General features: G+C 43.0%; 1 protein-coding gene across 2 annotated transcripts; it reads right to left on the bottom strand.

Annotated features, from left to right (window-relative positions):
- Window positions 1-12,996: 12,996 nt before the first annotated feature.
- cbln2b (cerebellin 2b precursor) lies at window positions 12,997-17,593 on the bottom strand. 2 transcript variants are annotated; one of them, XM_038810068.1, is made up of 4 exons: window positions 17,260-17,593; window positions 15,770-16,250; window positions 14,554-14,673; window positions 12,997-13,920 (listed from the first exon to the last, which is right to left on the bottom strand). In XM_038810068.1, the coding sequence occupies exons 2-4, from the start codon at window positions 16,055-16,057 to the stop codon at window positions 13,723-13,725; spliced, it is 606 nt and encodes a 201-aa protein (XP_038665996.1). In that variant the 5' UTR covers window positions 16,058-16,250; window positions 17,260-17,593; the 3' UTR covers window positions 12,997-13,722. The 2 variants fall into 2 exon arrangements, with proteins under 2 accessions (XP_038665996.1, XP_038665997.1); XM_038810069.1 differs by lacking the exon at window positions 17,260-17,593 and adding an exon at window positions 17,107-17,251.
- Window positions 17,594-22,863: the final 5,270 nt, after the last annotated feature.

Genomic DNA, 22,863 nt, shown 5'->3' with positions numbered 1-22,863 from the left:
AATTCAGCAGTTCAAAGGGCAGTGAGTCTCACTTTCCTGGTTGGATGAGAACGCCAGGCTGTTATCTCAATTTATACAGGACTCCAAAGTTGGTCTGAGTTACACCATTGAGCTAAGGGGTGAATTGTTCTGTGCTAGGGTGGGTGATGTTCATTTAGCCATTTGCTGTTTGGACAGACTGTTTTTACATGCGGTGACTTAAGTGTTAACTATCAGATTGCAGAATGGCATGATGACACTGCTACCTCACAGGGCCGAGGTCCCAGGTTCGATCCTGCCCCTGGATCACTGTCCATGTGGAGTTTGCACATTCTCTCCGTGTCTACACGGGTTTCACCCCCACAACCCAAAAGATGCGCAGGGTAAGTGGATCGACCATGATAAATTGCTCCTTCATTTTTAAAAAAACTATCAGGTTGCAGACTGCAAACAATTCATTGGGAACTCCCTTGATATCCCATCCTTGAATTTGCTGTTGCCTGCGTCATCAAACACCCATTCATTCTTCCGAATGCCCATTTTAATGTACAATTAACTGACTTATTTTAAATTGATTACCACCTTCTCGAGAATAGTGGAAAGTAAATCGTTTTCAATCTCCTGTGTACATTAATCTACTAATAGCGCCAGCGTTAAATTGGGTTCACAGATTCTGTAGATGTAGAAAAACACTAAGTGATGAAGAATATCTTACAACTGACTTGCCAGAGAAAGCACCTGATCCTAAGGTGAACTTGCCATTACTTTGGTTGAAAGGTGAAAGAACATAGAAGATGGCGTGCTGTATCTGAAACTTAGAATAAGAAGTGGATTGAACGATGCAATTTGCAAACAATCTGTAACTGAGGTTGCTTCTTCTTCTGATTCTAACTATAGCACCACAAAATATATTCCAATAATGACTGTAGATTTTAAGCATTGTTTGGCTTAATTTGGCAAGAATAAATAAAAATGCGGCGTCATACTCAATGCTTCATTTATTCATATTTTATTCATTTTTTTTCACTTTCAATCATGCTTAAAGCTGCTTAGGTCATTATAATCACGGTTGACAATCATGCAAGTTACACAAATATAAAGCAAGGGAATCCTTAACAAAGTTAACGCTTTCACACGATAGGTATCATTGCCTTATGAATATAATGTTAAAACATAACTATTAGCTTCTTCAAAACAGGTATGAAGATGTGCATATGCCCTCCTGGTAAATAATGGCTGGGGTTCTCTTTTCACGCTGGCAGCGCACCCTCGCAAGCGGGCTTTGTGGTGGCATAGGATGGTTCCAATGGATAATCCAATCGACAAGCAGCGGGAGGATAGAATCCCGCCGCTGGCGAACAGCACGCAGCTGAGAAATACGAACCTAGGGGACGGGAGAATCCCACACAAAATGTTGGACTAAGGTTTAGGGGCTGCAGTACCCACAATTTGCACCTTGCATATTTACCCCAGACAGCCACCAATCTAGGACAAATAGTGCTTACAATTTATCACTTCATAACACCTGAAATCTATGCAGTTTTCATTTTTAATCCAGTGAAAAACTGTTATAAATGAAACTGGAGATGTGTAGCCACAGAAAGAAATAGATTGGGGATTAAAATATCTGAATCATGAGGGCATTGTATGTTACAAGAGCTGGATCATGCAAGTAGACAGAATCACAGAAACCCTGCAGTGCAGAAGGAGGTCATTCGGCCCATTGAGTCTGCATCGACCTGCTGAAAGAGCACCACCCTACACAGGCCCAATCCTCAGCCCTATCCCCACAATCCCACCTCGGGGCAATTTAGCATAGCCGATCCACCTAACCTACATATCTTTCCAATGTGGGAGGAAACCGGAGCACTCAGAGGAAACCCACATAAACACGGGAAGAATGTGCAAACGTCACATCCAGCAGATGACGCTAAGATTGCAGGAGTTGCGGATAGTGATGAAGCTTGTCAGAGAATGCAACAGAATAGAGATAGGCTGAAAAATTGGGCAGAGAAATGGCAGATGGATTTTAACCCGGACATGGGCGAGGTGATGCATTTTGGTAGATCCGATTCAGGTGGGAGCTGTAAAATAAATGGCAGAACCATCAGGAGCATAGAGACACAGAGAGATCAGGGTGTGCAGGTCCACAGATCCTTAAAAGTGGCAGCACAGGAGGAAATGGTGGTAAAGAAAGCCTCTGGAATGCTTGCCTTTATAGGACAGGGTATCGAGTATAAAAGCTTGAAAATTATGTTACAATTAATCAGAATGTTGGTTCGGCTACATTTGAAACACTGAGTCCAATTCTGGTCACCGCACTACAAGAAAGACGTGGAGGCTTTGGAGAGAGTACAGAAAAGGTTTGCCAGGATGTTGCCTGGTATGGACGGTATTAGCTATTATTTATTGAATAAACTGCAGTCGTTCTCCCTCGAGAGATGGAGGCTGAGAGGCAACCTGATAGACGTTTATAAAATTATTAGGGCTATAGGTAGGGTGAACAGTTGGAGACTTTTTCCCAGGGCAGAAATGACAATTACACGGGGGCACAAGTTCAAGGTGAGGGGGGAAAGGTTCAGTGGAGATGTGCGGGAAAGGTTTTTACACAGAGGGTTGTGGTGGCCTGGAATGCACTGCCAAGTGAGGTGGTTCAGGCAGAAACATTAGCGACCTTTAAGACTTATCTGGATAGGCACATGAACGGACTGGGTAGAGAAGAATACAGGCGGTTGGTCTAGATAGGACACGTAATCGGTGTAGGCTTAGAGGGCCGAAGGGCCTGTTCCTGTGCTGTATTTTCCACTGTTCTTTGTTGTTAGTCACACTGAGATTGGAATCGAACCTGGGTCTCTGTCGTTATGAGACAGCAGTGCGAACCACTGTGCCCCCGTGCAATCCCAGTCATAAATGAAGATGAGACCGAGTCATAAATGGAGATGAATGCAAAGATGCAAGTGTTTTAAGATTCCTTCGCTTATTCCCTGCATATTCTGTTGTTGGGCTCAAACATAGAATCATAGAATCCCGACAGTGCAGGCGGAGGCCATTCGGCCCATCAAGTCTGCGGCAACCCTCTGAAAGAGTACCTTATCTAGGCCCAATCCCCCGATTTATCCCCGTAATCCTATGGACATTTCTGGGCAATTTGGTGTGACCAATCCACCTAACCGGCACATCTTTGGACTGTGAGGGGAAAACCAGAGCACCCAGAGGAAACTCACGCAGACACAAGGAGAACATGCAAACTCCACACAGACAGTCCCCCAAGGCTGGAATTGAACCCGGGTCCCTGGTGCTGTGAGGCAGCGGTGCTAACCACTGTACCATCCTGCAGTACAAGTGATAATATTTTTACATATTTGGCAATCAGAGGTGAAGCAAGGACACTAGTATGGACTACGATGTGAGCATAGCGATGCAATAATGGCATCAGGCAGTCAGAAAATTACACCAAATAAATGAAAGATTGGGACATATACATGGGGTGAAGGAAAAGCTTAAATTGTCTTCAAAATAATTATTTTGAATTAAGCTATTTTAAAATATTAAGTTAAAACTACTAATTAATCAATTAGCAATACTTACTGATGTTAAATTTGTACTTTCAGGGTCAGTCCTGCTGTTCGTCAAATTTAATTAATCACATTGCCATTGTTACACCTGTTTGAGTAACATGCAGTATTTAAGAGGCTTCAAACAAGCACGTGGTTGCAAGGAAGTTTAAATTCTCACAGAATGCAGAAATTGCTCGCTCTGGGGTGTCTGCAGCAAACCTGTTTTCGAACCCTTGCCAGCTCCTGGCTTTCAGAGCTAATCATCGCACTCCCAAAATTCTGAAGTTGCAGTCAGTTCCAGACACCCTCATCCCCACCCCAAACTCACCCCGGCACAATCCAGCCCCATGAGCCAGAGGTTGATTTTTTCATCCAGTATTTAAAGAGGATGAATCACATTGAGACCAACACACCCATTATCAGTGGTCGGTATATAGTTAACTGGATGTATAAACTTCAACAATATTAGGTTTCAATTATTACATGTTGTAGAAGATTAACATACCCTGTCTCCACCTGAACCAAAAGCACCAATTCTCCAATAATGGGGCTATGTTCCCATACGCACGAGAAAACGGGCGCGAATCATTCCAGACTTTTTTCTAGAAAGTCTGGGGTGATTCTCCATTTTTAAGGGGGCTTGCAGGGCCCTGGAGTGCTCCACACAGCTCCGGCTGCCGATACGGGGCCCTGCAATTCCAGCTGTGGATCCGCGCGACATGGCAGACCTACACAGTGGGCCGGCACCGAAGGAGTAGACCTCCCCCAGATCGCACGCGCCTGCCGATTGGTGGCCCCCGATCGCCGACCGGGCCTTTGTGGAGGCCCCCTGGTGACAGATAACCCCCCCCCCAACCAGGACAGCCACCGCAGCCGCGATTCCAAACTCCCGCCGGGTGGACCCATGTTAGAACCACGTCGGCGGGAACTTGGGCAGTCGTTGCCGCAAAATCACCACGGGCGCCTCGTTCAATGGCCCCCGACCGGCACTGCATCGACCGCTCATGTGCGACTGCCGCCAATTCTTCGGTCACCGGAGAATCACAGGAAGGCGTCGCGGGTCCAACACCCCATTCTCTGCCCACACGCCGGGCACGATTGCGGAGCGGAGGCTCGGAGAATCCCGGCCCACATTTCCAAGGTCATTGAATCCGGAATCTGTTGAATCGTTTGAGAGCTCGGTGGTTTCTCGTTTCAAAGAGAAGGAACAGACAGATTTAGTTCTACTGCTGTCAAGATTCGAAGCCCATAGTGTGGTTTCACACTTAGCATGGGCTAAATGGGCATTGTGAAATCCTCTGACTCCTTGATGCCTTACTTGCTTCTTCAATCAAGATAATTTATCCAAATTAGCCAAACAACAAGAGCTAATATGGATGAGAAAAAGAAGCTCATAACGGCATACAAACATGTTTGAGGTGTTCTAAGTAATCCGAAATCAAGAAATAAAATACGCAGGGCAGCACAGTGGGCTAGACCTGCTGCCTCACGGCGCCGAGGTCCTCGGTTTGTTCCCGGCTCTGAGTCACTGTCCGTGTGGAGTTTGCACATTCTCCCCGTGTTTCACCCCCACGACCCAAAGATGTGCAGGCTAGGTGGATTTGCCACACTAAATTGCCCCTTAATTGGAAAAAATGAATTGGGTACTCTAAATTTAATTTTAAAAAGGAAATAAAATGTAGCAAATATTTGCAGCTGAAGGCAATAATTAATCTTATGAGCTAAACAGAAAAACATGTTTTTATACTCTTAGATATAATTAGGGTAATTTTAGATAAGAGCAGTTTTTCACTTGTGTATTTTAGAATACAGTAGATGGTTTATGAGATAATGAAATGTATTGACACACACACACATATCACTGAACACCATTATCTATTGGTAGCTGATTTGGACTCTGTTACCTGATTATGTCTGTAAGTGGGATAGCAGCAGATGGAAAAACGAGGTGAAAACATCATGGTTAGTGGAATATTCAATGTTCTCATTCTGATTTTTAGGCGATTGTTGGTTTATGCATCCAATACTCCCACCAGAAACATATGAGGCCTATTTAAAATATTTAGATGGCGTCAGCTGATGTTGTCAGGCTCTTCAATGCTATTTTTGTATCACTCAATGGTGCCACTTCCTCAACCCAACCAAAAAAAATATGAGTGGAATTGGTTGTGAAGTGATTGTTCGCATCACTTTTTAAACGAGCCCTTTAGGTGCAACAAGAGAAAGCTGGAAATACAGCAAACACCATTTGTGGCTTCAGTCTCCAGGAATGTTTGAGCTTGAAGAGTTTCCACTCGTTTATCTAATGGGTGCTCTCTGACTTAATAACATTCCCCCATTAATGAAATATGATGGTCCATTTAACCCTGGATACCAGTTCTGTTCTTTTTTACAGGTTAATAATGAGCATCTATCTCCTTGGATCTCCTGCTTTTCCAGAGCCACGCTGCCTGTAAGCAGTATGATTAGCGTCAGTGACTCACTTGATGTGCTTAAATGAAGGTCAGCCAGAAAATTCAAATGACCCTTCTGCCCGTGTAATTGGGTGAACAAAATGAATAGCTCGTGCACTGCCCAACCAATCTGTGCTCCACATGAAAACTGATACTATAACCTGCTTGGAGAAGAAGTCTATAACATGGAAAAAGAAAACACGAGTTAAAGTCACTCAATGATGGTAATATCCAACCAATTTCACCCTAATGTGATAACCACTCACTTTAATAACACAATACGGAGAAGGAAATTAGGAACATCTAATATTGTAACATCGGGGGACCTATTCAGGATGTCTGTGAAGGAAAGATGAGCGAAAGAATACTGTAAGGCTTAAAAACAAATGAATTGATTTTCTAACTGCCAGGTACAGCAGTGTGGTAATTATGCTACTGGACTGATATTCCAGACAACAATTCAAAAAATCTATAAATAGAATAAAAAATCTACTGTAAGTATCAATGACCTTGTTACTGTCAGGTTGTCACGAAAAATAAACAATGTGCTTTAGGGAGGAAAATGTGTTCTGATCAGTCTGGTCTCTATGTGACTCCAGTCCAGTGCTAAAGGAGTTAATGTTCAACTCCATCTAAAGTAGCCCGGCAAGCCATTTAGTTGTACAAAATGTCTACAAGGAATAAAACAAAGTAGAAATTCCTATATAACAGAATTATGGAAGCACTTTCCCCACTTGGACTGCAGGATTCAAAACTAAAGCCCATCTACCTCTCAAGGTGTGAAAGAATCCAGCTATAATAAAGGGTTACGAGATTAAAATGACTGTTTTTTCTACGAAGTAGGGACTGAAAATAAATAAAATCAGAGTTCATCAGCTCGACAATGTTAGAAGTTCATAAACATGCCTGGGCGTACCTGCATGCTGAAATACAACAACATTCAATGCCATAGGATAGTGTATATCCTCAGGTAGTCCCTGAAAAAAAAATATGAACTGACTGCTGAAAATCGTGGTAATATCATCTCAATGAAGCATTGAGAAATTGTAAATAACCATAATCTAACAATGGGTAATCTTAATTTCTAAGGATATCCTTAAATCACTTGCCAACTGAATCCAGGAAACTGAGAGATTAATGTTGTGTCGAGGAAGCTCCAACGTTTGCAGCTCTCGCCATGCTGTTTGCACTGAGGATGTTGTCCAGCAAGTGTGCTCATAGTACTGGATCAGCCTTTTCCTATAAATCAAATAATTTGAAATGCAACCTGAAATTGATGTTTCTACGTGTTTCATTTGGGAAATAAAAGTGGGTGAACTCCCTCTCCTTGTCAAGAAGTAACACCCGGGTTTGTGAAACCAAATAATTAGCTATGCCGTTTAGAAGAGTATCAATATTGGAACCATACTGTGGAATTTTAGATTTGTGAAATGAAATGAAAAATGCTTATTGTGACAAGTAGGCTTCAAATGAAGTTACTGTGAAAAGCCCCCAGTCGCCACATTCCGGCACCTGGTACGGGAACTGAACCGTGCTGCTGGCCTGCCTTGGTCTGCTTTCAAAACCAGCGATTTAGCCCTGTGCTAAACTCATTCCAGAATCTCGCATGGCAAATGTACAACTATTGTAGTTCAGTGGCAATTCTCTCTTTAATTGGAATAGAGGTGTTTCACTAAACTCTAGCTTTCTACCTGAGGGTTTAAGATGTTGAATGTTACTTTAAATGTTGATGGATATCGTAAATGTCTTTCTGTAACATTATTAAGACATAAAACCTGAATTATCTATTAGAAACAAAATAATGCATTTTTTCCCTAGACCTATTAATGTTACGATTGACTTTCCATCAAATGTGAATTGCATATTTGGTTCTGTAATCATTTTTCATATCAATTAGAAAATATATTATTTCAGATAGTTTATCATATCCAAATCTGAAAACGCATCTTTGCACACACTTCAGGGGAGTGGTACATTATTGAGGAGAGATACCTGGATCCTCATAAAATCTGGGATGTTATAATCCAGCTAAAACTTGTTAAAAAGACTAATTGGTGGGGCAGCACGGTGGCACAGTGGTTATCATTGCTGCCTATGGCGCTGAGGACCCGGGTTCGAATCCCGGCCCTGGGTCACTGTCTGTGTGGAGTTTGCACGTTCTCCCCATGTTTGCGTGGGTTTCACCCCCACAACCCAAAGATGTGCAGGGTAGGTGGATTGGCCACACTAAATTGCCCCTTAATTGGAAAAAATAATTGGGCACTCTAGATTTATATTAAAAAAAAGACTAATTGGTGAACAGTAATATTTTCTTCTGATCCCTTTCCTGCAACGTAGAGTAAGGTCAGTTTTTCAAACCCATTCAAGTGTCTGTCAGGTCTGTCTTTCTCAACCTTAAGTGAAAGTGAGCATTTGAGCAGTAGGTCAGGTCTGGATGGTCCCAAAAAGCGTCCTGGATTATAATCCACTTCAAGGGCAACAAGGCTTGCCCAATAAATGCCAGCCTTGCCAGCATCTCAAGAATGCATGAAATGAAATGCACCCACAGTGATTTAAAACACTAACATAATTTCTCACTACTGCAGAATTTATAATCTAACAGCACTAGATTTTAGATATCGTTGATTAGATTTTTAACCGATATTTTATTTCCAAATTGAAATATACTCCAAGGAACTACAATTCAGAAACTGTTACTTGCTGACCTAGATGATCAAAACATAAGATCTAATTGACTGAAGTATGTTTCTAAGAAGCGAAACAAGGTTACAATTTACCAGTAGCACAATAATAATTACCTCAACAGCTGTAGCAACATCCCGGAACATATATTGGGGCCTTATCCTGGATAAAATAAGGTATAGTCACTGGATGAGCCACATACAAATTGCAATGTTATTTTCCAGTTATTATAGAACCATTTTTCATGTACAAAAGCTAACTCATGAGAAACAAAAGCAAATTGGCATAGATATATTCAGAAATGGTGACTGACTGTCTGGAAATACTTGATGTAGATTAAATATTCTTGGCATGACTGCATTAGATGCAATTCTTCAAATTGCTTCAGAGCAAAGTGAGTCATTTTGCAATAAAGTACCACACCAGACCAATAATATCTGGAGGGGATCATCAGGAGAAAGTTAAAAACAAGGATGCATTCCAATAGAAGCAACTATGTAGAGTACTTAAATATTTTTTTTCAAAAGCAGTTCAGACCAAGGGAAGGTGTATTATGTTTCTTAGTGTCCTCTGAAAAAGTTTATACAAAAATATGTGTTAATAGAGTTCAGGGCATGATTCTGTCAAACTGATATCTAACTGTCTTTAATTTGTCTAATCAAATCTCTCATTGTTTTAATTGTGTTCGGCAGTTCCTTTATGCTAATTTTGAACTGTAAAACAAAAGTACTTTATCTCTAAAAAATTGGAACAAATAAGGTTAAAAGTTCTGAAAAATAATCTACTCAAAGAGCGTGATTGATAACAAGCACCATTCAACTGATGCAAATACAGCTACAGACTTGGTGAATAAAAAATAACTTGGTATTGGGTGAAGCAGTGTGTTCACACACTGTCCTTTCAACTTAATGACCTGGGTTCAAATAATGGGCAGGAGGTCTGCCATATCCTATACGAATTGAAGGTATGTTGTTCCAACTGGTTTCTAGTCAGCATTTTCAGAGCACAGAAGTGGCCGTTAGGCAGTAAATGGTGATCTTCTGAATTGTTGGAGTAGAGCAAAATGAGTTATATTCTGTAACTGGCTATGCTAGTACTGCTGAAACCTAGTTGAAATAAGGAATGTGCCATTCCAACTGACTGACCCTCTGAACACAAAAACTCACAAATACACCATCAAAAGCGTAATGCCCGCAATTTAAAGAAACATGTTGCTTTCAAATGTCAATATTAGTATTTCTATCTCTTCTATAATGTCTAGCTTTTGAAGGGCAATGCTTTCTTTTCATTGAGAAATGGTGTGCCTCTGAAATGTTGCCAAGTTATTGAATAATTTCTTGTAAAGTGTGCCCACAGCAATTGAAAACAATGTGAAATCTACAAGAGCTGTGAGAATCTTGGCTGAATGAATGAAGCATCACTGATTGCATTGCTCTCTGGACACCATTTAAATGTAGATCTCTATTATATGAGTGTGGACTGAGAGGTGAGCAAGGTCCTGATGCTACTAGGCTGCAGCCACTCAACTGTACTCGCAGAACAATAAGCAGTAAAATTGTAAGAAATAATCATGCTATGTTATTTGGAAGATTGTGAAAATACTCTTCAGTGTTTAATAATGAAAACATTCTGTTCTGTCACGATCATTGTACCAAAAGAACCTTTATTTTAACAGCATGATTTTACAAGACCTGCAACCTAATGGTAAATTCCGTATTAAGTTTAACACATTCAGAGAATGCATTTGCCCAAAAAAAATGTCAAAGCATTGCATTGGTATATACTATTAATATAAAGAAATTCTCATAAGTGTTGATTGTGATTTAGTCTGTGGGTTCTCCCTGACATTGTGTGTGGTATTTCTTAACAAATCCTATGTACATATTTGAATACATATGAATTCACAAACACAGAGTCCACAGGGAATTGTTATGCACGAGGTGATATAATAATAATCTTATTGTCACAAGTAGGATTACATTAACACTGCAATGAAGTTACTGTGAAAAGCCCCCAGTCGCCATACTCCAGCGCCTGTTCAGGTACAAGGAGAATTTAGATTCACCTAACAGCACGTCTTTCAGAACTTGTGGGAGGAAACCCGGAGGAAACCCACGCAGGCACAGGGAGAACATGCAGACTTCTCACAGACAGTGACCCAAGTGGGAATCAAACCTGGGGCCTTGGCGCTGTGAAGCAACGGTGCTAACCACTGTGCTACCGTGCCTCCCAGGATGTCATACATTGCAAACCAAATTAAAGGTCAAGAATTGTGTCCCTATTTCAGAGTGAGATATATTAAAATGGGTAACATTGTAAAGCTAAATAAGTTAGTCTCATCCTGAATACAAGAACCTTACTTGGTGCAGTGTACATTTGTTCACAGCAGACTACACATCTAACAACTATCTTGATTGGGAGAAGGAGGATCCATGAGTAAATATAGAATCAGTATGTTCCTCAATCTGCCAGAATAAATAAACAAACCAATACATATTTCAAAAATATATTTTGAGTTGCTTTAAAATAGTTATCAGTAACCATAATATGTAATACTATCCTAGCTGGATGATGGAGATGGCTCTGCAAATTATTTAATCACAAAGCTGTTTTGTATTTGATGTAGAATCCATTTCTTAAATTACTTTGCGGCCAAATGCTAGGAAAACAGGAGAGACAGAGACAGGAAATAGTGAAATAATATTGAGGGCATAGGGAAGTCTGAGAGATCAGACTTCAGAATTGATTAAAATCAGCAACAAAGATTAACCCTATACTCCATCACTTTTTGAAATCCTATTTCTGGAGGCAGTCTTGCTCTCTTCAAAGGTACCATTTCCTTACATTAAGGTCCTTAATGTGGCCAAATTTTAAAAGGACTAAGTTCATTGTCATGCTGTTAACTAGTTTGGAGATTAATTAGCCAATTCCCCATGAACTTACACATCAACCCCCCCCCCCCCCCCTAAAAAAGGATGTCAAGTGAATTTGTCACTTTAATTTACTGCACATTAAATGTGTGCTGCAGCAAGTTGGCACGTTTCTACAAGGCCCCCTGCATGTAAATGCTTATAAGTTAACAATATGGTGCGAGTTTAATCCACATTCTGTATTCTTGTGTCCATCTCCATGTGCCATTTTTTGTGTCCACGTAATGTCTCGTTTTACGAACTCCTTACCTGAAACCTCACCAGAGATGCTTGATCACATGTTTCTGAGCAAAAGTGATCGGAGATATATATCCACAACCAATTTAGCCAGGAAATAAGTTAAGCTACTCTGTGTAGTATTACAGAGTTATTACATAACTCTGCCACAATGCCACATTTATGCAGCAATGATCCATCCCCGTTTTCTGAGCTGTGAAGCAAGCCAATTCTCTAATCACTGCACAGTGATCTTGATCCCAAGAAGTTGTATTTGCTGTTCGTAAAACACAAGTGAGCCAACAATTGCTACCTGATTTTCTGCCGTTGTCTAATGTCTGGGAATGTATCGAATCCACCGATATAGTGGCCGTGGAGTTGAAAATCATGGAACCGTGCTTTGATAGCAGAACCCTTTCAGATGCAGAGCTTCAGACAGAACTGAGGATCTCAGCATGGAAATTGCCTGGGATATTATATCACTATTATTTTCGACCACAGGCGGAGATCATAGGCAAAATAGCTGCTTTTCATACACACGCTCGTCTTCACCCTTCATCCCCGAAAATGAATATTTAATGGCTTGACGGTGTGCCGACCATAGTCAGACTTTGAGCTCTGTGAACGGTAAATAGATTTCAGTGCGGAGACTGAGGGGGCTTATTTACAATATCAAGAATCTCGGTAGGAAATGGGCAGGGGAGGATTCTGTTAGTTACATGCTTCAGCCCAGTGGCTATCTCCTGCGCAGATATGTAGCTACTTAAGGACTTTCAGCACACATCACACAACCCTTGCTGGAACAGACCAAGGGCTGCATTTTTGTGACACCCCTTAGAGTTACGGAGACTACAAAGTTCTGGTGAATTCGGTCACGTAAAAAGGTCGACATTAACCTTCTTAAAACCTGGATGAAAATATAAGAGAGAACCGACTTTAACATTCTGTTTGGTTTACACCTCAACATCACTTGGGTTTAACCCACTGGATAACGCCTTTGGGTACGTTACAGCTGCCATTCGGCCAGGAGGCATTTGGAAATGTTTAAAATGAGGTCCATAATTTACCTCGCCATGAGATGAGCAAATAATGTAAACACGTTTTTCTTTTAAATGAGAGATGTGCAAGTCCCTGTGCGCGCGTCCAGAGGATCAATTGACAAATCCAAACAAAAGAGCACTCAATACATAATTGGGTCCATTTATTACAATCATTCGCGGTATGCCTCGAGATATTAATCTATAGGTTACTCTCCCTGCACCCAAAGAAGTTCAAAGAACACCGACCACAACACAAAGAAGGAACAAGAACTGCGTCCAATTCGTGCAAAGAAACCTTTTGTGATAAAGCACTTCTTCAAAACCAGCTCACCCACAGAAACGATACATAAATGTCCCCAAATTAAAGAGAAAAAAAAAACACACCACTGAATTTGGACTTCTCCTTTGCTTCAGGCTATATACGAACACCAAAAAAAGCATTGCGAGAACATTTAAATCAAAACCCTAATTTGTTTCTCTTTTTTGTTGTTGCTGCTGTTTCAATTACGCCACTTGCGAGTTTACGGTCTTGTCCACCAGCGTTCGGTTCGTTCAATCAAAAATCCGCCCGTAAGAAAATCCAGCTTCTATTTGTCACGCCAGAAATTGTCCTTGTCAACAAACTCAACTTGATATCCTAAAGAGCACTGTCACCAGAACTACTTAGAACCGCATTGGCCAAGGCAATTGACAAGTACTCGAAGGAAATTATTCTAATCGGTAGGTAATGGGTAGGGAGTCTGCCCCTACTCGGCAGTTAGGTGGTTTTGGTATATAATAATCTTGTTCCGTTGCAATATCGATAATGTACATGGCGACTTGATCTCCTGGTCCAGGGGTTTGGACCAACACGGGCGTGTCTCTTTTATAGAGGGAATACTAAAAAGCCAGAAAAAGTCGAATATTTCCATCCTCCCATGAGATTCCCTCTTTCCAGTTTCAAATAGACTTTGTCCTCTCTCTCCATGTTCAGCAGCACCCCGTTGCTGGCAGCCTCCCGGGTCACATCCTGATCCCCGGCAAAAGCAGAAATCACAGCCCAGCCATTTTGCATGAGACTGACCTGAAGGCAGAACAAAGCGAAAGAAAAAGCCTTTACAAACGTTGACCTTTGCACTAAGGGTTTAAGGGCTCCAAGTTGTCCGGCTGGCTAACAGTTGCTTTATTGTCAGCGAACCCCCCCCCCCCACCCGCTGTTATAATACAACCTGTGCTTTGCTACCCGGGCAATGTACATGCACTGCCTGCAATTGTACCTGGACAATTTCCCTTCCCTTCCCCAATCAATACAAGCGAAATACTGCTGGGGATGTTGCACAGCTGAAATCAAATCAGAAAATGCTGGACCAACTCGGCAGGGTTGGCAGCATCTGTGATGAGAGAGAATTGCGGATCCAAATGGTCCTTCTCCAGGTCTGTGTGCTGAAGCCTGCTGAATGTACCCCAACATTTTCTGTTTTTGCCCCCTCCCATTCTCTCATTCCGACCTATCCACCGGACCCCTACATCCACCCCCCCCCCCTCCCTGCAATAGTCCTCTGACCATCTTGAAAGTATATATATATTTGTATTTCTTTTCAAAAATCAATCATTCCAGTTCAATTGAATCAATGAGAGACTGTCAGGGCCAGTCAGAGCAGTGGTTGTGAAATGGTCCACCCAGCATCGCCCCCACCCCCTCGCTGTTTGCCTCTACCTGGATCGTCTGCCGGTTGTACACCTTGACCACGTGGAAGCTGAAACTGTAAATGCCTTTCCTGGGGGCCACGAATGTGCTGGCCCTCATATCGAAATGGCTCCCAATATTAACTAACACCTGGAAGAAGAAAGCACACAGCGCCGAGATTCCTGTTACCGCATTTTCTTTGCGTTAACTCGCGCACGGAAACTTGCTCTGGGGCTCTGGGGGGGGGGGGGGGGGGGTGAGGTTTTAGCTGCGGCGGCTGCAGTTTCAGATTGGACCTGTTCCTCGGGTTCAGTTGAAGGATGCGGCCAGGAGCTAAGGGGGAGTGAAGGACACACTGAACGGTGAGCTGTGTTTGTAACCAGGGGGAAAGGGACTTGCAAAGATTAAATAATAATAATTTTGAATTGCAATACGCAGGGGGCAATGAACTGGAAACAAAACTGCTAAAAGTTCACATTTAAAAAAAACAGGCAGGCAGGTTTCAACAGATTTAAAACAAGGGTGCTCTGCAAATGTGTCTGAAAGTGTGTCGAAGGCGGTCAAAGTTAAGAGGACTGCATAATCCGCGCTCATATTTGCAACAACAAGAAATGCACCGTTACCAATTGAGGCTGACAAATTGATACGGTCAGCAGCAGTGTGTTTAGGGAGTGGATGGAGAGAGGTCCATCCATGGTAGCATAGTGGTTAGCACAATTGCTTCACAGCTCCAGGATCCCAGGTTCGATTCCCAGCTGGGGTCATTGTGCAAAGTCTGCACCTTCTCCCCATGTCTGCGTGGGTTTCCTCCCACAGTCCAAAGATCAGCAGGTTGGGTGGATTGGCCATGCCAAATTGCTCCCTAGTGTCCAAAATTGCCCTTAGTGTTGGGTGAGGTTACTGGGTTATGGGGATAGGGTGGAGGTGTGGGCTTAAGTGGGGTGCTCTTTCCAAGGGCCAGTGCAGAGGAGGTCATTCAGCCCATCGAGTCTACATTCTACAGTTCTATGAGGTCAGTTTGCTCTGTCCGCAGCCACAAGGGTTTCCAGCTTATCCATCCCTCCTTCACATCAAAGACAGACTGTGAGGGGTAGGGGAGGTGTTGTCAAAGGGGGAGAGGGGGTAAACGAAAGGGGAGCTGGGGCAGAGAGAGAGGGGGACCTGGGGGAGGAAGGGGTGAGATGATTGTGTGTCTGGTGAGGTGTGGGATATGGAGGTGGGGGGTGGGGGGGTCGCCGCTACTCACATGGTCGAAGTAGATGGTCATGGTCCTGTTGCTCATCTCGGACGGTTCGTGGTTGGTGCTGCGCACAGCGGAGAACGCCACCTTGGCACTGCCACTCCTCACCGAGATCCCCAGCGAAGAGGTGACGGCCCCGTCCGAGGACGGGTTCGAGTCACACACCACCAGACATTTCCCCTCCAGCACGATGGGTTCCGTCTCGTTCTGTCCCGACGCGAGCCCCGTGCAAGCCAGGCAGAGGCTGAGAGCCAGCAGGCGGACAGATCCCGGGCGCATTAGCGGCAGATCCATGCGATTCTCAGTAATCCGATACAGATCTTATTGTGTGTGTGTGTGTGTTCCTCTTGTCTCTTCCACACACACCTCTCCACACACAAAAATTACCCCCTCCCTCCCCCCTTCTCTTTCTCTCTTGACCACCGCTTCCAGATACAGCTTCTTAGAAAATCAAACAATGTTCCTCAGTCTGTTTGGATGTCATTGCCTGCAACACAAAATCAATGCAGAAAACAAAAGATCCAGCGCAGATTGAATGCATTTTATTGATAACTGACATCCTGACAGCATAACACTGCTACCCTGTCACTCTCCAAATTTATTCTCCCTCCCCTCCTCTGTTTTAGTCTCCATCCTCCAGTCCCCTCTCTCTCCTTTCTTCCACTCTCTCTCTCCCTCTCCCTTCTCCCGCCCCTCTCTCACTCTCCCTTTCTCTCCCCTCCCTCTCTCCCTCCTCTCTCTCCTCCCTTTCTCTCCCTCCCCCTCTCCTGTCTCCCTCTCTCCCTCCCCTCACCCTCTCTCCTCTTCTCTCTCCTCCCTTTCTCTCTTTCCCCTCACTCTCCCTCTCTCTCTCTCTCCTTCCCTCTCTCTCCGCTCTCTCTCCCTTCCTCCCTTCCCCCTTCTCTCCCCCTCTCTGCCTCTCTCTCTCTCCCCTCTTTCCCACTCTCCCTCTCTCTCTGCCTCTTCCCTCTCTCCCTCTCTCTCTGCCTCTTCCCTCTCTCCCTGCTCCCCACTCCTCACTGACGAAGGAATTCCACAATTGAACTTGTCTTTGCGCTCTCCTTCTCCCGGCGGTGTGCTGAAGTGCCCGCTCCTCAGACACATCCATCCCTTAAAGCCCCCCACCCGCTTTCACAGACCAGCAGCTCAGCCCCATTGCCCGCTGCCCTCAGCCGCCCATTTCGCCGAACCCACTCGCCGAAAAAGAGAATCAAAGTTGCCCATTTCTCTTCTCCCGCAAAATAAAAACACCCTCCAAAAATAAAACATCCCCGAGAGCAAAGGGAGAAGCTGGAGGCATGTTTAAAAAAATCCGAGCTGGTGGTGGCCAAGGCACCTCTTACCGTTTACGCGAAGAGATGTCTCTCCAAGTTAGATAAAATATTTACCGCTGTTTCCAGCTCACCGTCCCCCCTTCCACTAAAGCCCGCCTGCCAGTTTGATAACGCTTCAATATTACGTTTGCAATGTGATGCCCACGTTGGAGATGGTGTTACCTGGCAGATCCATGGTGGCACGACAGTGTGATCACACTATCCCCTCTCCCAAGCTGTGGTGTTAGGGTAATGAGCTGGAGATATGTTGGCAGAAAGGAAGCAATGGATCTCCTCTCCCTCCCTCGCCAGGAGTTCATTCTCTCTCTCTCTCCCTCCCTCTCACTGACACACAGCACAGCACATTGACCAGGGCTCAGGTATCAGGCACCGAATCAAAGCCAGCGGGGTCAGCCTTTTAAACACCCCCCTCTCTCATTCCCTGCCCCGATTCACGGCTCATTGTCGAATTGTGCTGTCTGCTTGTCCCACGGCTCTCACAGATCTATCGCCATGCCCCCGCCACTTTTCCTTGACTTCCTATTCTGTGATTTTCAGATAATCATTCAAGATTTCCGATGGCTCATGCCAAATCAACAGGGATTTGCAAGCAAACGGAGTCCTTTAATCCGACCTCAGCATCTATGCACGTTATGTGTGTGCAATCTGTATCCCTATACATCTAATGTATATAGATGCACACACAAAACATATTCATATATACTCTCATAGAGAGCTATGTGAATCCTTACCTATGCATGTATTTATGTATAAATATAAACACAAATTCAGTCACACACGTATCATGCATGGACTCAAACATCGAAATACAATAGGTGCAAATATAAACGTGGATTAAAAACGAAAAACGGTGTCATGGTTCCAGTTTAAAATTAAATCTAATTGCAAACAAACGACTGATTTTTTTGTGTGGAGATGTGACTGACAATTGTAAGCACAAGTTGCATTTTAAAATAAAGGGAGGGGGGGTCACTTGATTAGAAACATCAAAGGTTTTTCAAAGTGCAATAAACTCCTGTCTACGAGGTTGCAATTGCTTGGGTTCATTTTATTTCTCAGCTCAGCCGTGGCAGCATACAGCACCGCCATCATGTGGCCGCGGTGCCTCACTTGTCAATTGCAACTTGGTGCATCCCTGGCTGGTGCATCCCTCCAATATCCAAAGATGTGCAGGTTAGGTGGATTGGCCATGATAAATTGCCCTTCGTGTCCAAAATTGCCCTTAGTGCTGGGTGGGGTTACTGGGTTATGGGGATAGGGTCGGGTGCTCTTTCCAAGAGCTGGTGCAGACTCGATGGGCCGAATGGCCTCCTTCTGCACTGTAAATCCTATGATAATCCTGGCCCAGATTCTGACGCTGTCGCGACAGCAGCTTTCTGTTGTCCACACATGTGCAGTGAAATGCAGACATTCCGAAGTTGCTGTCGATGATTCCCTGCTCCCCGACAGGCTGCAGTGAGGTTCAAAGCAAATTACTGCGGATGTTGGTATCTGAAAGGAAAGGGACAATGCTGGAAAATCTCAGCAAGTCTGGCAGCATCTGTAGGGAGAGAAAAGAGCTAACGTTCCGAGTCCGATGACTCTTTGTCAAAGCTGTGTGTGCAGTGAGGTTCATTCTGGCCATTATTCTTGCTGTTGAAACCATGAGGAAAAAAGTATTGTTCATAGAATCATAGAATTTACAGTGCAGAAGGAGGCTATTCGGCCCATCGAGTCTGCACCAGCCCTTGGAAAGAGCCCATACCTTCACCCCATCCCTGTAATCCCACCTAACCTTTTTTTTTGGACACTAAGGGCAATTTAGCATGGCCAATCCACCTAACCTGCACATCTTTGGACTGTGAGACAAAACTGGAGCACCTGGAGGAAACCCATGCAGACACGAGGAGAACATGCAGACTCCGCATTGACAGTGTCCCAAGCCGGGAATCGAACCTGGAGCTGTGAAGCAACAGTGCAGGGAGGGTAATGGGAATGGCGTGGAAATCACTGTCTATGGGGATGTTTGAAGTGGAATTCAACAATTATTTCAAAAGGAGATTAGATGGACACTGGAAAGGAATACATTTGGATTGGATTGGATTTTGTTTATTGTCACGTGTACCAAGGTACAGTGAAAAGTATTTTTCTGCGAGCAGCTCAACAGATCATTAAGTACTTGAAAAGAAAAGGAAATAAAAGAAAATACACAATAGGGCAACACAAGGTACACAATGTAACTACTCAACACCTGCATTGGGCAAAGCATACAGGGGTGTAGTGTTAATGTGGTCAGTCCATAAGAGGTCCATTTAAAGGGCTGTGTAGATAGAGTGGGAGTATGTGACTGGCTGGACTGCTGTACAGGGAACAGGTGTAAACGCCATGTGCCATCTTTCTGTGCCTTTATGACTGAATGTTAATGTTACTGCTGACCAAGCTCTCTGGACTTGAATACCTAATTTTATGTTTGGGCAATGATGAATTTCTCCATGCCATGTTAACAGTTTCATTAATTTTTAAAATAAAACTAAAATTTGTTTTTGACATTTCATCTTCGACATTAGTCCCAAGTCCCATCGATATTTCGCCCCCTGTAAGATGACATTAAAAAGAGAAGGATAATCAGAGCTTTGAATTTCTGGTTTGCTGTCTGTGAAAATCGTTCAAAGTGATTGGCTACGTCGATTGCATGATGACATCACTATCACTGGACACCAGAGACCTCCTGCACCAAAATGAGATTAACATTAGGAAAGGTGCAATTCATCCCAGACAGCTCACTGGATCTTCCAACCAGGTCTACCCGTAATTGCAAAATGTTGCGTGTGTGTACATTTTACAGGGAAACTTGATGTAAATAAAATTCTTCTCTCAAAGAGTGGTAGAAGTTTGGAACTCTCTCCCACAGACATCAGGTGAACATAGAACAGTTGCTAATTTTAAATCTGAGATAAATAGATTTTTGTTAAAGAAAGATATTAAGACATATGGGTCAAAGGCAGGTGAATGGAGTTAGGTCACTGATCAGCCAGGATCTTATTAAATGGGGGACAGGTTCAATGGGCTGAATGGCCTACTCCTGTTCCTATTTATGTTCCTATGTATGTTCCAAAATAGTGCACCAGATTAAATATATTTTTTACATTCTGTTGCAATGTTATTAAGCTTGAGGATTTACTTGTTAAAAACAAACTCATCTTTACCAAATGGTGACATCTTAGACTCTATTTGTGCTGTTCCAAGGTGTGGACAAAAGATGACTTTACTACATAACTTGTGTTGGTGTCAAGTTTGTTGCTTACAAAAGCAACAATGACTAGTTCTCCAGAAGCAGTTCATTGGCTTATGAAGTATTTTGCACCTTAAGGAGATGCTTGTGTTACTGGGCCAGATGTCACAAGGAATCTGAGTTCAAATCTAGCCACAGCAGTCTGAGAATTTGCATTCAGTTTAAAACTTCTGGAAATGAAACAAAGTCATATCAATAAAAGTAACCACAAAGTTTTCTGGATTGTCATTAAAAGTAAAACCCAGTTGATTCACAAATGTCCTTTTGGGAATGAAATCCGCCATCCTTTCCTGATCTGGCCTTAACGTGAATCCAATCGCTCATCAGTGTGGTTGGTTGACTCTTAGTCGCCCAAGAGATGTCTTAGCAAACAACCCTGGAGAGATTGAAGAAAGCCCATCCCCACCTTTTTCAGGATTACTAGGGATCAGCAACAAATACCAGCGTCTGGGCTGCGAAACCCACCCCACATAGCTATTTTTCATTTTCACATCGACATGGGCTAAAGTTGCTGTTACATTTATCTATACCATTCAAAGGTTTTGAATGCTCATCAATGCATAACTCATGGACCATATTCTGAGCTGATCCAAAATGTATTGAAGCCTAGGAACACTTTTGTCTAGGTTTGAGTATAAACTCATCCGTGTGTAAAGTTAGAAGTGCACAGACGGCCCACTGAATCAACTAGATACTTGGAAATCTTTGTATTGAACATTTTAAAATATTTCATGAGAATAGATGCAGCCACAAACACATTCCGAACATTGGAAATTAGTAACCCAGGGACCCAAGATCTCTGTAAATCTCCAGACAGACATGTATTGCATGTATATTCCTATAACAACTGATCTGGAGTATTACAGACTGAAGGAAAATACAACTTGCTGCATCATTTCACTGTCAGCTGCGCATTGCATGGCAGATGAACATTGAAAGTTGGTGGGCAAGGAGACCAACAGGTCCATCAAGCCCTGGTGGCTGGGTCATCATGGCTAAACACTCCTTCCCTCCACATACTCTCAAAGCCATGTACTCTCCCAGGAGAGGCAAAGAAACTCAAGGTCAATAATGGAAAAATACGCTGTAAAATCTCTCTCCCACCCCATCACAAGGGCCAAGTAGTACCTCTAAGGACAATTACCTTCTGTACAATGCAATCCATAACCAAGTCAGGAACTTTGATGGAGCTATACACAGATTGAGCCAGCATCAACTACATGGGCTGACAATGCATTCCAGAAGCTCAGTTCCCTCTTGGTAACATCATAGACGATAACCTTAGGCAGATAGCTTGAATGTCTATCTTCCAAAATGTCAAAAGAAGATTAATGCAAGCATAATTTGACTTATTGATTTTCCTATTGCGCTCACCAATATAACCCCATTTAATGAAACCATCAACAGCAAGATTACTCTTGAGGATCATTAAAATTTACAAAAATATTTGATTAATTTTCCAAAGGCGAGGAGCATGTGGAACTTTGATATTCAGTCCACAGGACAATCATTCCGAACCTTACACAACAAAAATGCCAATTGAAGTTACAGTGAGTTAGAACGGTGAACAGCGAGGACCGTCTTAAGAAGTTTAAATTGGTAGGGCAGGACGTTTAAAATTTGATATTAATTATGTTTAATGCTAGCAAAGAATTGACTGTCCATCAGCTCTTTGTTAAGATTTAATTGAACAAGCGTTTCAATGTAAGTGAATAGAACTTTGTCCGATCATGGATGACTTAGAATTATCTCTGGAAGGCTTCAAGAAGGTACTGGTCTCAGACTGGGAATATGCAGAGTCTTAATAAAGGCACTGTCACTTGAGAGGCACAAGGTTAATACATTATTTTAATTAGAATCACATGCCACCTAAGTGATTTGGGAAAATCCCTACAATTAAATGATTTATAATTATGCCATTTGTGTTATTGTATGATAGCAATTAATATACACATATCACATTAGGATCATAATAGATTACAAATCTGAAATCTACACATGCTCCTTGTCAACCATTTCCATTATGAATTCCTATGTACACATTTGGATTGGATTGAATTTGTTGTCACATGTACTGAGGTGCAGTGAAAAGTATTGTTTTCCTACGGTCCAGACAGATCATTCCAGACATGGAAAAAAAACATAGGGCATACATAAATACACAATGTAAATACATAGCCACAGGCATCGGGTGAAGCATACAGGAGTGCAGTACTACTCAGTAGAGAAGATGTATGAAGAGATGAGGTCAGTCCATAAGAGGGTCATTGAGGGGTCTGGTAACAGCGGAGAAGAAGCTGTTTTTGAATCTGTTAGTGCATGTTCCCAGACTTCCGTATCTCCTGCCTGATGGAAGAAGTTAGAAGATGAATAAGCTGGGTGGGTGGGGTTTTTGATTAAGCTGCCCGCTTTCCCAAAGCCCTGGGACGTGTCGACAGAGTCAATGGATGGGTAGCGGGTTTGTGTGATGGACTGGGCTGTGTTCACGACTCTGT

The sequence above is a fragment of the Scyliorhinus canicula genome, chromosome 10, assembly GCF_902713615.1.
Source record: "Scyliorhinus canicula chromosome 10, sScyCan1.1, whole genome shotgun sequence".
In the NCBI taxonomy this organism is placed as follows: Eukaryota; Metazoa; Chordata; class Chondrichthyes; order Carcharhiniformes; family Scyliorhinidae; genus Scyliorhinus; species Scyliorhinus canicula.
The sequence above is the reverse complement of the archived record's forward strand: the minus strand, read 5'-3'. Positions and strand labels throughout refer to the sequence as shown.